The sequence below is a fragment of the Opisthocomus hoazin genome, chromosome 25, assembly GCF_030867145.1.
Source record: "Opisthocomus hoazin isolate bOpiHoa1 chromosome 25, bOpiHoa1.hap1, whole genome shotgun sequence".
Taxonomy (NCBI): Eukaryota; Metazoa; Chordata; class Aves; order Opisthocomiformes; family Opisthocomidae; genus Opisthocomus; species Opisthocomus hoazin.
Window position 1 is genome coordinate 6,433,706 of NC_134438.1, and position 17,443 is coordinate 6,451,148.

Below are 17,443 nucleotides of genomic sequence, written 5' to 3' on the forward strand. Positions count from 1 at the left end.
ATGAACAACAGCACCGATAATTAGACTAAAGAACATAAACAAAGTTTAAGATACAAGCTCTCACACTTCAAGGCAGAAACCAAACAACAACAGCGGTCAGACGTTACAAATTCCTCATACAGTTTCTTACATCCTTTATGAAGCCTCTACCACTGTTTGATTTCAAGCAAGCAAGTCGTAGCACCGGTTTGATCTCTTACACTGAAACTCTATTCAAAGGAGCCTGGAACAGGATAGAAGTACTTACTTCTCCTTTAATGTTTTAATTTCTTTGATCTTATAATCCCTCATTATGTCATTAAATCAACCACTTCAGTAGCAAAGGAAAGCAAGTCTGTTTACATAAAACAAACTGTATTTGACGTGCCCAGCAACAAGATGGCATCAATAAGAGAATAAATGAAGATGGATATAAAGACCACACTCTCCACCCAAAACAGGAAAGAACCTGAACAAAGACGGGGGACTCTGGAGCTGGGCTGCGATAGAGCTCCAACTAGATACCGTTATCCTTTTATAAAGCACACCATAGTTTTAACAAGCTTTTATGGATTTAGCCAATGATGATACGGATGTATCAAGATATCAAAAGCAAACAGAAATAAGGCCCAAGGGTGATTTTTTTTTCGTCCTCCTACCTAAAATATGTCCACACAGCAAGCAGGACTGAGCTACTGCTGTAAGTCAGGGGCAATGTAGCAAATGAACCAGTGCTGGCATCAAAAAGACTCCAGAAAAGCTGCGAGTAGCTTTTGGCCACAAAAAAAATAGCTTGCAGAGGGGCTGCGATCACAGACGATGCCGTTTCCCTCTGCATGGCTCCCTGCAGACAGCCCAAGCGCCCAGAAGCAGGGAGAGCACCCAGGCAATGCCTGCGGCCACACACGCAGGCTCACCCCGTGCAGGGCGAGTCTTTCTCTGTGGCAGAGAGCACAGTGGTGGCTGCACCATCCAACCAGGCATGGCAAGCAAAGATCAACAACTGGCAAAGCTGGCAAGCATGGGCAGTAATGGTGCAACTTTGGAGACCTGCGCACAGACCACAGAAGAAATCAGCAAACAGTCCCCATCTTAAAACCGCATCCTCTCAAAAACGTACTTAGAGGGCAAAACATGGGAATTTTTAGCTTTTGAAATGCAGAGCAGGATTGCGATTTAGACCTCTCCTCTGGAGCACGTGTTACCAAACTCCTGAAATAAACATTACAGGAGATCAAAGTTCTACTCCACAAAACATCTGGTCCATGCCCAGAAACCGAAGGGGTGCTGTAGGTCAGGAACCAAATCCACCGTTAGTTACACAAACTCATTTTCCAAGCACTCTGCAGCCCAGCACCCGTTCTGAGGGCAGAGGCTGAGCCGCTCAACCCTGCGACCGACACTGGGAGAGACAGCTGCTCTGCACACCCAACAGCCAGGTTCTACGGAAAGAGGGAAAGACTCAAGAAACACTGCCGTGTCCCTCTTCCGTCTCTTGCAGCACAGGGTGCTTGCTTGGGACCAAAGCTAAGTGCAGCAACGTGACAGCCAGAACCCACCTACCTGCTCCCGTTTGAGCTTTTCCCTCTTACGGATCAGCTCGATGAGCAGCCGTGCCCGCTCCAAGTCATGCCGCAGTTTTTGCCAGTACTTCAGTTCTTCCTTCACTGCACTGGTCTTCTCATCCTGCTCCTTCTGTAAGACATAACCATGGGGTGAGATGAAAAACACAACTGGCTTCCCACGTTTCTTTCACTTTCTAGGCGTCCCCTGTGAATTGCTTTCATAGTCTTCCTCCTGTCTACTTCTCTATTGTTCAGACTATGTCTCCTCCTTCCTACAAACACAACATCAGCCCTTCTGGATTTTAGGTTATCTGTGAAGTTAGGCCTAAATCATACTGTAGCTACACCCTGGGAACACGCTTCAGTGCACGCTCATGTACACCCTCCCTGCTTTTATATCCAAGTTCACTACAGAGGCTGGAAACTCTTTCTGTTGGCTGCTGTGCATCAAAGAGGCAGCCCAAAGCATTTACAGTACAAACGTAAGGCGAGCAAAAGCATGGGAGAAAAGAGCTATTATTATCTTCTTTGTAACCAGCGCGAAATAGAGCCACGGAGAGATTCGCCGAAACACAAAGGAACAGCCAACGCTGGGAGATGAGCTCACACCTTGGAAGACACAGCTCAGTGGCTTCACAACGCCATCATCCTTCCTCTCCTGAATCCGCAGCTTTTTAAATGGTTTTGAGGACACAGCTGAAGTGCATACACTTTCGCATGATTGCCAAGAGAGGACAATTACTTCAAAAGATCTTGATGGTTTACATTTGTAGGACACTTCTTTTTAAGAGCAAACTTACAGTAAATTGCCAACTTAATACACCAAGGAAATGCTGCCCTTCCCCAAGCTCCAGACTGATGAGTGGGAAATATTTTTATTATTAATCACCCAGAGGTGCAAAGCAGAAATCCAGAAATTCCTCCAACTACAGTAAAAACATACATGCACAAGGGGCACACCTACTGACAGGCTATGACAGAGGGCAGGGTCCGACTGCTTCATTGCTTCACCAACTACTTCTCGTGCCAAACGCAGTGCTGTTCAACAGCATCGAGATGGAGTGACTGTGGACACCAGCTCAGAGGAGGAAGCAAAGGAGTCTAGAGCTGACGATTATGTCTAAACTTCCATACGAATGCACATGGGAGGGTCAGAAATTCAAGCAGCAGGAAGAACAACTCAAACTGGAATTTGGCCAGGACTCTGGAGCTAACACCCATTTTCTTGAGGAGGGGATCTTTAATCACTCATGAGGAACGTGGTTTTATGATTCATCTAATAGATCAGTTCACCAAGTGCCCATCGCATCCTTGCACAATCCAGGGTCTCCTGACTCAGGGGAAAAACTCTTACCTGCTGGCTCATCTAGTGGCACGATAGACAGCCCACTGATACACTAACTCAGCTCTTCAGGCATGAGCATACCAAGACGAGACCAAAAGAGACTCAAATCAGGTCAGTCTCTGACCGCTTCACCCTCATTCCCCTTCCCAGCCACGCACCAAGCGCATCTCCCCCCAGCATGCAAGCTCTCTGTCCTCGCGCACGGGTTCAGCGGGGGACCGGTACCTGCTCGGCGTTCCGCTGGGACTGGAGATGTGAGTGCAGGCGCCGGATCAGGGGCACCCCGTTCCTCGCCTGCCGCTTCAGCAGCCAGTAGTTGTGGAGCCTCTGCATGAACTGGTTCTTCCTCTGGAGGGAGAGGCCGCTGCAGATTTTGTTCAGCCTGAAGGAAGCAAAGAGGTGTCGTGGAGCCAACTGCGAAGCATTCGGGACTCTGCCAACCCTGGCGATACCACCAGGTTTCCCAACGAAGCTTTGCAGTGTCGCATGCTCTCAACTACCCATGCAACGGGTACAACCTGGGATCTCCCCACCGCAAAGACATACGTGCCTACTTTACACACTATATCCCTATTTTAGTAGCAGCTCGGCTGGAGGGTCTCACCAAGCACTTCCCACAGCATGGGCAATGTACGCAATCATCAGTTCGTCTCCAAGTCTTAATTTTACACATTCACAGAATCCCAGCATGCCAGGGTTGGAAGGGACCTCTGTGGGTCACCCAGCCCAACCTCCTGCCCAAGCAGGGTCACCCAGAGCAGGCTGCACAGCACCGCGTCCAGGCGGGGCTGGAATATCTCCAGAGAAGGAGACTCCACAGCCTCCCTGGGCAGCTTGGGCCAGGGCTGCGTCACCCTCAGAGGGAAGAAGTTCCTCCTCATCTTCAGCTGGAGCTTCCTCTGCTTCAGTTTGTGCCCGTTGCCCCTTGTCCTCTCGCTGGGCACCACTGAACAGAGTCTGGCCCCGTCCTCCTGACACCCACCCTGAAGATCTTTATAAACATTTATTAGGTCCCCTCTCAGTCTTCTCTTGTCCAGGCTGAACAAGCCCAACTCCCTCAGCCTTTCCTCCTAGGAGAGATGCTCCAGGCCCCTCATCATCCTCGTAGCCCTCCGCTGGACTCTCTCCAGTAGCTCCTCATCTTTCTTGAACTGGGGAGCCCAGAACTGGACACAGCACTGCAGATGGGGCCTCACTAGGGCAAAGCAGAGGGGGAGGAGAACCTCCCTTGACCTGCTGGCCACACTCCTCTTGATGCACCCCAGGGCACCATTGGCCTTCTTGGCAATCAGGGCACACTGCTGGCTCATGGTCAACCTGTGTCAAGAACTTTCCTGGGGGTCATTTAAGTCTGATGTTATTAAGCTGAAGTCTGGGAAACCAGTGAAATCACCTATTTTCACCTTTCCAAATCATTTGTTAGATTACACGTGGTGCCTTATCAGCAGCTTTTCAAAGCTTATCTGTTAAAATACTGGCAACACATCACCACACTGCCTCAGGCACCAAATAAAAATTCAGCACTACCTAGTTCTGCACGAGAGACAGCTGGGAGAAAAAAATACACACCCAAATTCAAAGCAGCTTGCAACACTGAGAAGTTTGATGTGCTCTGTAATAAAAGAACGAACTAAGAAACTACAAAATGAGATTAAAAAAGACAATAATAATAGCAGGATGACCCCTACCTGCCTGCCAACTTGTAATGCCTGACGTATTTTCAAAACACCTTCACAGCCACCTCTGTGAATTGAGATGCTGGACGGGTGTTTGCCATTAGGGACTACCACGGATGCTGCGTTACACAACAGTTTGGGACGACTGCTTGGCAAAGCAGCAAAACCAGTGTGCCAGTGACACTCACGTGGAAGAACGCTGGTCAGGAACAGTTCTGCAGAGCACTCTCTGAACACAGTTATTGCTAGGTCCTGACTGGAGAGAGCTCTTCCAAGGTCAACAACGAGAGGGACCGAGTCCCCAGAGAGACCCTGTCCAGCTCCAGCTCTCCAGCTCCTTTCCATCCACCTGCAACACTCACCTGTAGGAGGGGATTTGGGTGACTGTCACCATAGGCACAGATGAACGTCCATTGGTCACATCACCAGGCTCCTTTTTGATCTTCTGCTTCAACTTCAACTTCTTCAGAGACCCTTTGGGACGGCCAGAATTGGCTTCCTCCTCTCCCTCCTTCTTCACAGTGTCCTCCTGCCCCTCACCGCTAGCAGCTGGAGACCCTTTTTTCACCGTCCCGGGTGGGGAATGACTCTCACAATAGGCAGTCTTGCGCACGGTGAATGTCGTGCCATTGATGCTGGTCTCCCTCATGGGCTCGATCTTCATGAAGAGACCAGCCCGCTGGGCACAGGTGACGTGGAAGGCAGTGTAACAGTTGACCTTGTGGCATTGGATAGCGGCTCCCATGCCCTTCTGCTTGCAGATATAGCACGTGAGCTTCCACCGAGCTGGGGGGATGTTATTTATCCCTTCAATGGGCTCCAGGAACACAGTGTTTGCAAAGCAGACCTCTGGGATCCAGATGGCACAAACCACGTGAGCCCAGCGGCCATCGCTGGTCTGCTTGAAGGCTCCACCTTTGTTTGGGCAAAGGACACAATCCACAGGGCGAGACGGGGACTGTAAGCAGCAGCGGCAAAGCCACTGCCCCTCGGGGATGTAGGGCACGCCGTAACACTCCTGGTGCACAGCCAGATTGCAGATATCACAGAACAAGATGACGTTGCTGTTGTGACACTCATCATCCATGCAGACACAGCAGAAGGCATCCTCATCGATGAGGGACTGCTGAGCACCGTTGTTCCGGCTCTCGAGGTACGACTCCTTTTCCAACCGGTCCACCAGCAGCTCAAAAGTGTCAGCGCTAACTGTCCCATAACCATCATCCCTTCTCTTCTCGTTGACCATTTCCAGCCATGCCAGATCCTCCTCATCCATGTCATACTCCACCTCTACATCAAGGTCCTCAGGAGGCTTTTCAATGTACCGGTAGTAGGCGGCGGGGAGAGGAGCCGCTTCTGGCTGGCTGAAGGAGTCCACCACACGGAATTTGGGCTGGGGTAAGTGTAAAGAAGTCCCCGGTGCATGTTTGGAGCAGGACTCCTTCTTCTTGCCTTTGCAAGGTGTTTTCTTAGATTTGGAAGGGAAAAGGGGCTGCTCGCTGTTTTCCTTGTTGCTGTTGCACTCTGTGATGTCCTGGGCAGTCAGCTCGTCCTCCGTGATGATTTTTAAGGGATCGTAGATGCTGATGCGATGCAGCCGCCCATCGATGTCTACCTCCACGATCCGCTGGGCCTGAGCGTATGTCAGCGTCTCCCGAGTCGGCGAGCACTTGAGGCTGTAGGGCGAGGGAGAACGCCTGCCCTCCAAGTTCTGCTGGGACCTCCTCCGAGGCTTCCTCATCACTGCGGCCCAGAGACCCTGTAACAAACAGCACAGAGGACATCGTAAGCCAAGGAGACAAGCAAGGAGCAGCACAGATTCAAAATCTCACTCAGCATTGCAACAGAGCAACATTTCTGCATGAGACTCCAGCAATTTCAGGCATGTTGACATCTTCAACGGCTTAGATACAACCACGTAACGGATATATCAACCGCTCCTTGCAGTGTGTATCAGAGCAACGCACAGCACCCTCCAATGTTCTCTGTTTCCGTGTTAGGAGACCCCCACACCACCAGATGAGAAGAGCTCAAATTCATTTTACAGCATAGCATCCAAACACTCCGCTGTGCATTCAGCTCAGCAAACCATTCAAATTCCCTGAAATTCAAACAGTGCTTATCGCATCTGCTTGCACCTTTCATATACTAAGTTCATGCAAACTGAGGAGTTCTCCTCTGGTCTTCTGCCTGTGGGTTTTCTTTTGTATCCCCAGTAGCACACAAAATGTGCTGGATGTTTGCCAGGTGGAAAGGAAAGCGTTGTTTCTGTCCTGTGAAAGCTGTTCCCAGTTTTTCCTGTTACTGAGGTCCGTATGAGAAAATCAGCAGAGCTCTCTCAGCCCAGGAGGGAGCTGCTCCAAGTTTCCCACCTCGGGGCTGCCACCGCCACTTCTTCCTTTCCCACACTGCGGATGCAAAAAGTCCCACAATGAAAAATCCTCCTCCAGCTTTGCTTTCCCTTCTCTCTTGGACGTAGCTGTTCCTTACACCCCGCTGCAGACACCGCGCACTGTCCTTCCCAACATGCAAAATGGGTCTAGATGTGCACCCATTCGGCTCTTTGGTGGGATCCATGAGGAAGTGGAGTGAGCATGGGAACAAGGAGAATGGATCCACATGGACTTACTATCTCTGGCTCAGCATTAGCCACTGGTTCGGGAGCCACAATCCACGTGCAGGCACCTGAGCTGGTTCTGCACAGAGGGTCCACAGGGGTACGAGCAAGGATGCAGCAACACCGCTTCCAGACCGCACCAGGAGCTGTGCAATGGTATTTGCTCAGAGCCTTAATGAAAAGCCCAAGGCAGCTCTGCCCTCACAAACTGCTAATCAGCAACCCAGATAATTATTTGAGAATTGGCTCCTGACATGAAGGAGGTGCCCGTCAAGGGGGAGCGGAGCAGAAGCCTAGCACTGGTGAGATCAGCTAGGGGAGGACGGAGAGGGGGCGGCAGGAGCCTGGCGATCTGAGGGTGAAGGACAGAGGCAGAAAAAAGGGAAAGCGGAGAGGAAGCCAGGTGAGTAATGCAAGCAAGAAGGGCAGCGTCAGGGATGGGAGCACGAGTTATGGGAGGTAATGGGCTGAGGCTGAAACAAGCCAGAGAAAAAACAAAGAAAAGCAAATGTAAAATCTCCCTGAGGAGATAAGTCAGCCCAGAGCTTATCTGTCACCACGCAGAGGCCTGAACCAGCACCTCACCCTTCTTTAGAGCAATCCACACTTTCAGCCCCTTTCTGTGGGACCCACAGACAAGAAAAGGCACTGCAAACCCGTAATTTGTACTTCGCCATCGCATTATTTCTGCTCTGTGAAGGGCACAGCTGCACAAACCCTCCATCGTGTCAGGCAGAGCAAGCAGCACCTCGCAGGACCAGTGCCTACAAGAAGTCCCGTCCTTATTCCAGAAAGAAGTAAATTCCAGGAACGACACATTTTTCTTGAAAGTAGTGGCTGTTCGAACCACAGCATTAAGCCATGATATGACATGTGTCCAAAGAAACAAACAGGCTTTGGGGAAAAGTTTCAGACCCTCCCTTGCATCCACAGAAATAAGCTGCAGGTGCCAGTTTCAGCACACACCCCCACAACGAGCCTGTAGGCACAATCCAACTTCAGATGACAATTTCCACCTGTAAATACAGGCACCACAGCACCACAAATGTCAGGACCTTTGCCTTCAAACTCTAACCAGCCACTTGATCAGCAGCCTGCAGACACCCAGCTGCGCTTGTCCCAGGCGAGCTCCAATGGTTTCAATCAGTAGGAAAAAAAAAATTTTAAAAGAAAGGTATAAAGGCAACTTGATCCTCAAATGAAGAAACTAGAAAATCCTGCTGACAAACAGCTCTCTCACAACTCAGGCAGATGTGAGCGAAGAAGGTACTGGAGTCGAAGTAATTAGAAATGAGCAAAAAGATACTGGAGGATAAAGTAATTAGTGTGAGCTGACCACACTCATAAATAATATTGTGTTGAGGAAAAACAAGGTGTTAGCCGATTGCTGGGAGGGCTGAAACAGACAAATTTCAGCGAAACCAGCACCTGAAGGAAGGGTTATTTACCTGCTGATGGGAAAACCAAGGGTACGGCGTTCCTGTTGCTTTAGTGAAAGGATCAGCACATTGTCTAGAGAAATGACCCAAAGTGGGCTTTCCACCACAGCAACCCACTGCCACAAAACAACCCATTTGTAAAACACACAGTTACTTAGCGTTACGCAGAAGCATCTAAAACGGCGCGGAAATTGCTGCCAGTGAGAGCCGAGTGCCTGGGATAAGACCTGCACCTAGATATGAGGAGAGACACAGGCACCCACCTCGAAAATCCCTTGAAAGCAGCAAGGAACTGAACTCGCACTGAGCTGAACACTGCGACCTTGTCTGCAACACAGAAACTTCTCAGCAGCAATCTAGGAAGGTTTCGATCTTCTTGGCACACTTGAAAACATCTCACAGCCATGGATAAAAAAAGAGTTCCTCTGCAAACAGCACCTGCGCATGCTGAAATGCTAAACAGACTTGACTTCAGTGGGGTTAGATGCTATTTCAGCCCGTGCTGCTTCTGTCCCACCACAGACAAAGGCTGCTGATGTGAAAGCAAAGTTCAGTCGTCTTCTCACCGTCGCCACAGTGTGCTCAAGGCTTTCCAAAGCCTCCCATCATCCGTTTCCACCGGGTATTGCGCCAGGAGTGGGGGGTGAAGTTCCTAGAGAGCACAACTGAGCAAACGACACGGCTGTAACACACAAAGCCATGAACTCATTTCTACCCCAGGAGCTTGCTCAGGAGCCATTCAATTCTCCCAAGCAGCCGCTTTCACACCTGGGGGGCTGCAAAAGTGACTAAAAAACCAAGCCCGACATCAGGAGACTTAAATTTACTACAAAGGGGTCAAAAGCTCCACTGAAAAAAACTGCAGAGATCCACATATCGAGTAACACCACCACACAGGCCCCTATTCTACACACAGCCTGGAAAATCCAGTATTCCCAGGCCGAACAACCAAGGATTTTCTCTCCAGCACCAGGTTTCTTTGCTCATCTGCAGAGGACACCAGGCTGGAGCTCCAGGCAGTGCTGCTGGAGGAATTTCCCGGCCCTTTCCAGCACAGCTTGGGGAGCCCAGTGAAGAGCTAGGTCCTTCCACGATGAAGACATTCCATGATTTGCAGCGAGGAGAAGGCCACCTGGACCTCGGCAGGCAGCAGCAGATGGCAACAAGGTGGCTCTCGTCCCACTCCGTTGCACTGTGACTACCGGCAGTGGCTACAGCTCATACAGCCCTAAAAAGTTTGGGGTCCGATGCTACCGGAGACGGCCTCTCTCCAGGACACCAAATCAAAAGCGAGGTCTGGAGATGTCCCTCCTCGTCGCCGTCCCGCTCCGGGCAGCCACTTGTCGCTGTTTGCGGGGATTTAAAGCCCGTTCCTGCGCAGCAGGGAACGCACACCTATGGAGGTCTTTGAGAAACACATCCGTAAAATAAAGGTAACGGATGACAGAGGAAAGAAACAGCCCGGAACAGTCGCGGCCTCCTTTCCACAATTCTTTCACCGAACAAAAAAAACGGGTGAAGCTCCTGCCACCCCGATCAAGGTCCCTCCACGTTCCCACCACATCCATGCGTTCCACGGGCCAGTATTCGCCCCACGCGCCTGCCGAGGGTTCACACACTCCTCAAGCCCACGCTCACACCTACCACAAACTGTGTCAGTGCTCAGCATAAGTCACAGCGCTGTGGGCCCCGGCACACATGGAGATCTTTATTGACCCCCCAACATTTCTGTAGCCAAGCCAAGCAGGAGGGGAGCTCCCTCCGGAGCAGGGACAGTGCAAGACATGATGGCGGGCTGTGGATGGAGTTAAGGTAAAGCCTGGGCTCAACAACAGATAGTGCATGCAATGAGCTGTGCCTGGCCTCAGCAGCAGACCAGGGAACCATGACACGCCACGAGCTGTGTCTGGCCTCAGCAGCGGCTGAGGGAACCATGACACACCACGAGCTGTGTCTAGCCTCAGCAGCGGACCAGGGAACCATGACACGCCATCAGCTGTGTGAGATGCCAGCCAGGGGCTCCTCTCAGGAGCTCCCCTGTGCTGCAAGGGCCACGGGACCACCACAGGGAGCCCCAGCAGCAGCCAGCGATCTGGGTCAAGGCACAGCAGGGAGTCGGACGAAAATAAAGCCGTCGCCGTGGGAAGAGCAGGCGCGGTGGGTGCGTGCGATGGGCTGCGCCGGTGCTCAGCACCGGCCCCTGCCCAGGCGGGCCCACCCCCCCTCCGGGGAGCGAAAAAAGTCCCTAAGGAGAGCGGGACCAGGGCGGGGGAGAGCGAAAGAGAGCTCAGGCAGCACCACGAAGCTACTGGCTGTCGCCGCCGTCCATCGTAGCTCCACCACCAATAGCAAAGCACGGCGCTGCGGGTCTAAAGGGGGGCGCGCTCGGCTCCGCCTGGGCCAATAGCGTGGGAGAAGGTGGGCGGGGCCCCCACGGAGCCGCGAAGAGGGGGGGCCAAGATGGCGGCAAGGGGGGGGCCCGGCTGACACCGCGCTGCCTGTTCCCCCTCCCTAGGCGCTCGCCGCCGCCTCCCCCTCCTCGGCGAAGGACCCCGGGCCGCTCCCGCCGACGCGGGGACCGAGCGGGGACGCTGAGGGGGCCCGGAGGCTGCGGCTCGCCAGCCTCCCCCGGCTCCTTCCCGCCCGCCCGGTCACCTTCCCGCGACCCCGGCGCGAGGGTGTGTGAGGGAGGAGAGACCCCCTGAGGGAAGGGTGTCGCGGCCTCCCGCGCAGCGCTTTACCTGCCCGCCTCAGCGCGCCGCCGCCGCGGCGGTCTCCACTGCTGCCGCCGCCTCGTTTTTGAGGAATATTTTTGTTGTTTTCTTTTTTTTTTTCCTTTTTTTTTTTTTTTTTTAAATCCTCTCTTTCCGCCTCCCCCTCCCCTCCCCCCTGGGGCGGACGGGCTCACCCAGCCGGCGGCGGGAGGGGAGGGCACAAGATGTCGGCTCCGTCCGCTCCGGCTACCGCCGCCTCCTCAGTGCCGCCTCTTCATGCCGCTGCCGCCGCCGTTCCCGCCGCTGCCGCTCCGGCCCCGGTGCCGCTTCGCCCCCCTCCTCCCTCACCTTCCCCCCCCCCCCGCTCCCCCCCTCCCGGGGGCCCCGCTCGCTCCAGCGCTCCCGGTGCCGTGTGGAGGCGAAGGGGGGGAGCAGGGGACACACACGCACAAGATGGAGGCGGCGGTGGCGGCGTAGCCCGGCCGAGCGGCGAGGAAAGGCGGCAGCCAGCGGGCAGGCGGGGGAGGGGGCTGCCGCGCTTCGCTCCCCCCCAACTCCCCGCGGGCAGGGACCGCCCGCCCCTCCTCGGTCCCTTCCCACCCCCGGGCAATGCAGAGCGGGAGGCCCTCGGGGGCTGCGGGGTGACGGGAGGGAGCTGGGGGGGGTCCCTCCGCGCCGGCCTCACGGCTTGGGGGGGTGGGGGAGGAGCCCCCGGAGATGGGCAGCCTGGGGTTTTGGCCCAGGCTGGCTGGGGTGCCTTCATCCTGCACCCGCTTTTTTTGCGGGAGGCGTTGGGGTCCCCCAAAACGTGCTGGAGCCCGGCAGAGAGCCTCTAGCCTTGTGTTTGGCACCCTTGGCCCAAACAAGCGACATCAAACAAACAGCGGGAATAGTAACAGTCCACATTTATTTTCTAGTCTGATACTTCAGGTCCAGCCGGCCTCCGAAGGTGCGGAGGTGTGACAGGGTGGAAGGACAGCGAGAGGAGGACCGAGAGAAATGAGCAGGGAAGAACCTAACATTTGCTAAGTGGTGAGATAAGAACTGCAGAGGCTTCTACACTTATTTTTTATAAAGCATACCACATACTTGGGCATATGTACGCTCCACCTCCCACTCACGATCGTGCAGAGTATTGCATAATAATACCAGCTGAATTTATAGAATTAACCAAATTGTTTTCAAAGGGAAAAACGAATGCTATTTTCCCTCATTTGCAGTCCAACTATAGATCTTTTGTCTGTTAACGTATGTTAACCACGGAATCTGAGAGCAGCCAACCAGTCTATGACAAGTGTTCAGGTTGGACCAGAGCTTGTTGAAGCCTTAAAAGCATGGCAAAACATGTTACTTAACGCTGAAAAGTCTTACATGTCAGCCTCTAAGTACTCCTTTCTGTGTATACTTTTTAAAGCAGCACACATCAGAACTCAAAGATACTCCATTCATGTCCTGCATGAAAAATTACCTATGAAAGATTTCAAAATAAAGTTCCAGTATGCTCAGAGACACAGGAACTCGCGTAACCCCAGAACAACAGGTATGGAGGAGCAGCATGACCTTATCCATGAAGGATAAAAACAAAAATCTGTAGGTGTTTCTGCTTCTGAGTTGAGTGTTGGGAAGACAGTTAAACAGTAAATAAAATAATTTCAATCACTGAGGAGCAACTTCACTATCTCATTTTCCTTCTTTATGTGAGAACTTAACTTGGATTTTAACAGCTGGTTTTACTTGCATTTTTTTTCCTAGCACTTTTGGTGTCTTTTTTTTAATATGAAACTTTTGCAAACTCTCTCATTTTGAGCTCAGTTTTGAAACTCTATACTCATAGATTTGCACTGGAATTGGCTTATTATAATCACATTAGGTTCCAGTCTTGCAAAGATTTGCACACATGCTTAATGTCAAGCATGTGAATAGCCCTGTTAAGTTCAGTGGGATGACTCGTGCACAAAGCGGTGTACAGACATCTCCAAAGATTGGGGGCCATGTGTTAGAACATCAAAACACGTTATCCATCATTTAGTTTTATAACAGAGCTGTGGAACTAATGTGTTATTTGAAAAAACATTCTGAATTTATCTCAGATCCCAGAGGCACAACTTAATTCAATTTCTTCGCTTTCCCGGTTTTTAAAGGGTGCAAGTTCAAAACCAGTGATGCCGCTTCAAATGAAAGCAGCAGCCAAGACAGCTCAAACAGAGCTGAGCACCTTCAATCGCATTATAATTTTCTTCATCTTCATTCAAGTATATAAAACATACTTAAAAAGGGGAGCAAATTATCATTTGGAACTGAGAACTGACCTTTTTGGTTTGTTGATTCATTAAGCCTCAAAAATGAGTAATGTTTGTCTCCCCGCTACAGCTGTTTGTTCTGTGGCCATTTTCTTCAGAACTGTTGCAATTAATGGAGTTGCTAAAAAGGACCCTGCACACGAAAGGTTAAAAGCCTGATACCTCAAAGCGATTCGCCTCAGCTGCGGTTTATTTTGGCTGCATTTGTAAGTGCTCAGCTGCGCTTTCTAAGACCCTAGTTTTGTGTGGAGTATATATAACCCTGTTCGGTCTCACTAACTTCAGAGAGGTGACATAAGCACCAGTGCTGTCTCCTCAGTGGTGTTCTTTTTTTAATCTTAACATGCAAATCACAGTTTTAAAACCCTTTTTCATGTGAAGTGCTCTGAAGTCAGATCTGAAATTTGTGGTGGATAGCAGAAAGATTTTAATTTTTCCAGCCAAGCTTGGCTAAAAGGAGTTAACTCACTCTCATTGAACAGAAAATCAATGAGGGTTGAAGATATATACTAACCTTTCAGTATTATTTAATAGAGCACAATCCAACAAAAGAAGGAGTTATCAATCAGCGAAAGTGCTGACTGCATCAGTTGTGAAGCAGCACTTTGGCTGAACATTGCATCAAAAGCTGTATAAACCCATGTGCTTAGAAAATGGCCTTGTGGAGAGAAATTGGGCAAAACACCCCATAAACGCCACATTCACCTGGAAACTCTGACATTTGCAGTGTAGTAATGCTGATGGCTTTGAACATAACTGCAATTAGTGCAGCGAGCGTTCAGCTGTTTGGGGGAAAGATGAATTAGGACTGGCTATTTTGGTCTTCACTCAATCTTTCTTTTTCATGTCTTGTTTCTTTTGGTTGGGAAAAGAAAAAGAGCCATAATCACGTTACCAGCCAACACTCCACTGACCCATGATACGGGAAACTGCAGAGGTTAGGAGCGCTTTTCCTGGCTGCTCAGGCAAGAGTCAGACGTGGAAGTACGGAAAGATGCTACCATCCTTTGTACAGCATCTCACTGGAGTTCTCAGATGCGTTTATAATTTCCTGTGTTTTTTTTTCTCCCCCTTTATCACATACTTAAAACCTGAAAATTATTTGCTTAGTCTGCTACCTAGAATGTGAAAAAGTTAAATATGAAAACAGATTCTCTTTCTTTTTCCTATAGGATAAAATAAGCATAGGGTTTTCTAAGAAACTGTAGGTGTTTTCAGAGCTCTGCACTGAAAGGTTCCTACGTGGTGTCCAGAAGGTTTCCAAAAGGTTCCTAGGTGGGGTCCAAAATGTGGCAAGTATTGTCTCTCCCTTAAAAAATCCTGGTGATTTTGTAGTGTCTTTAAGAAGAAAAAGAAAAAAAAAATCATTACCTCAGCTGCTTTTTCTTTCCCACTTACAGCAAGAAGTACCTAATAAATATGTCCCATAAAACTGCAACTTCACAGACCTAATTAGCTGTCAAAACTTACCCAGAAAGATTGTTTACGATGAAGGCTTCAGTTTCCAAATTAAAAAAAAAAAAAGCTTAAATAATAAACTCAGAAATAAATGCAGGAATAACAAGTAAATAGGATTTCAAGATGAACATCTGTATGTTATGTGAGGTAGGCACAAAAATTCTATCCATATAAATTTTTATCATACATCCTTAATATAAACAGGAAACATATTTCTGGCTGGCCTAATTTATGGAATTTTGGATGTTCACTTAATGGCTGAGTGATTTTTTTATCACTCCATTTTGTATTTTTAAGTATGTAAACTACACAAGGGGGGGAAAAAAAAGGTAGCGAAAGGAATGTACATCAGTTATGTGTCAGTGTGGGTCATTTAACAGGCACACCTGCGCCTCAGCCTAAGATCGTTTCTTCTTTGACTAATAGTCCCTGTCAGGGTCACACACACCCTCTGTTTCTTGTGCTGATTTTGAAGTATTTTAAGCTTTGGCCTGAGTCACTGGCTCTGTTGAGTAGGTGTTTTTCAAACTCCTTTCATGAAATGTGAGTATGATTTTTTTCCCCCCTTCAAGTAGCTCATTCCTCTTCATTCAAACATGTCCTTAGGTGCCATATGAACGCTGGGACAGTTGGTCTTTACAAACAGACACTGTCTTTCCACTACCAACCTGCGCCATTTCCTGCTGAATATTTTGAGTTCCTGGCTGGTACATACCATGAAAAACAAATACGTGCACACCTCCAGCGTTGCTGAGCTTGCAGAGCACCAGCTCCCCACCCATGTCTGTCAGGATACTGGGAACTGCAGAAGAAATAGGGTTGGGCTCTTGGACAGCGTGCTGAAGGGTCGGTGGGGGAATAAATGAAACCAGAGCACGGAGCCCACACACCAGCTGTTGAGATTGCTCTCGCAATTTCAGACATTCAGTGTAAGCTCTGAAAAGAGAAAACCTACTGAGAAAGCCAGGCCCTGAAACAGAAAATCTTTTCTGGAAGTGTATTCAGCAGAAAGACTGATACTGAAGACACACTTCTCCATGCTATCACTGAAACAAATGGGACTAATATTCACTCACTGGCAGCAAAATGTGTGTATGCTGTTGTGTTCACGATTGTGTTCACACTTGTTCTCACACCCGTTCGTATCTGAAGTCCCCAGGGCCTCTTCTGTGCTCATCCTCTGGTCAGATGCAACTCCCAAAGGGGATCTCAGGTCGTTCGCTAAAGCTATGGAGGCTCTTCTTCAACTGCCATTAGATTGCTCAGTATGTTGTTCTATCATGGAGATGTTTTCTCCCTCAGCCATCATTACCGAGAGCCAGCAAACTCCAATCCTCTTCAGGACTGCCTATCCCCTTTTGAAGAGGGGCAAGACGATTAAGAAATCACACCCTAAATTCCCATTTAAAGTGGTTTATGAGTTCTGTCTGAACAGGTTCTTCACCTTAACAGATGACTTCCTATAGTGTGAAAGAGCATGCTATACTCCAAAAGTCTCCATAGATTTATTCAAATTTTCTCTACAAGATTGAGCTTTTAAGACTCTTCTCTACCTCTCCACAGCCATAGTACGTATAGTCAGGAGGCCAGCCTGCCTTACCCCCATCCTGAGACATCTCCCTGTGCGTTCGCACACACTCACCTGGACGATGACCCTCCGCTGCTAACCACCAAGCCTCATTTTACCAGGGCAGACGCAGCTTTAAGTGTCTGCAGCTCTCCGAGATGTTTATGGCAGCTGCACAGAGCTGCTCTCTGACCTCTGTTAAAGATTACGCAGTGGACGTGGCAGCCAAGTCAGATGCGAGGTTCAGAAGGACAATATTTCAGCTGCTGTTTGACCAGCGCAGCTGGAACTTCTCCCTGCCACCATTCAAGGAAAATGCAGGTTGTCTTACACTTGGGAAGAAGGATGGTCCCTACTCTCATCAAGCTGGGGCTCTCCAGGACAGAGTCAGCAGGACACCTCTGCATGTCCTCCAGCCCAGCTTTTTGAAGTTCTTTGTAAAAAAAACATTGGATTTCAAGGGAACTGAGAGAACATCACAACGGTTCTGTGCTTGCTGTCCTTACGTAAGAGTGGAGTGAGGCAAAGGGCTCGTACATGGCCCAGAGAGATACAAGCCAAGAGAAGCTGCATCTCATCAGCGTGGAGCATCTGTGCAGCTATAGCAGGATAACATTAACACCGTCATATCAAAAAGCTACAGCTGCTGGAGGGTTATCCCAAGTACTACAGGGCGTGAGCTTCAACAGAGAGACAGCCAAGAAACACAACATCACCTTGTCTGGTTCCCAGTGGAAACAAGAGCTCAGAAAATTCTGGTAATGTTGCAGTTTTCCCTTATTT

General features: G+C 49.9%; 1 protein-coding gene across 6 annotated transcripts in view; it reads right to left on the minus strand.

Annotated features, from left to right (window-relative positions):
- Positions 1-11,650, minus strand: part of BRPF3 (bromodomain and PHD finger containing 3) — a 29,407-nt gene extending 17,757 nt beyond the window's left edge. For 2 of the 6 annotated variants that reach the window (XM_075442698.1, XM_075442693.1), the window contains exons 1-4: positions 11,363-11,650; positions 4,928-6,324; positions 3,115-3,271; positions 1,543-1,674 (exon numbers count right to left, since the gene is read on the minus strand). In XM_075442698.1, coding sequence (XP_075298813.1) covers positions 1,543-1,674; positions 3,115-3,271; positions 4,928-6,306 — 1,668 coding nt within the window. In that variant the 5' untranslated portion in view covers positions 6,307-6,324; positions 11,363-11,650. Of the gene's footprint in view, positions 1-1,542; positions 1,675-3,114; positions 3,272-4,927; positions 6,325-8,884; positions 10,027-11,362 lie in introns of all 6 variants that reach the window. The other 4 variants (XM_075442695.1, XM_075442696.1, XM_075442694.1 and 1 more) reach the window with 4 other exon arrangements.
- Positions 11,651-17,443: the final 5,793 nt, after the last annotated feature.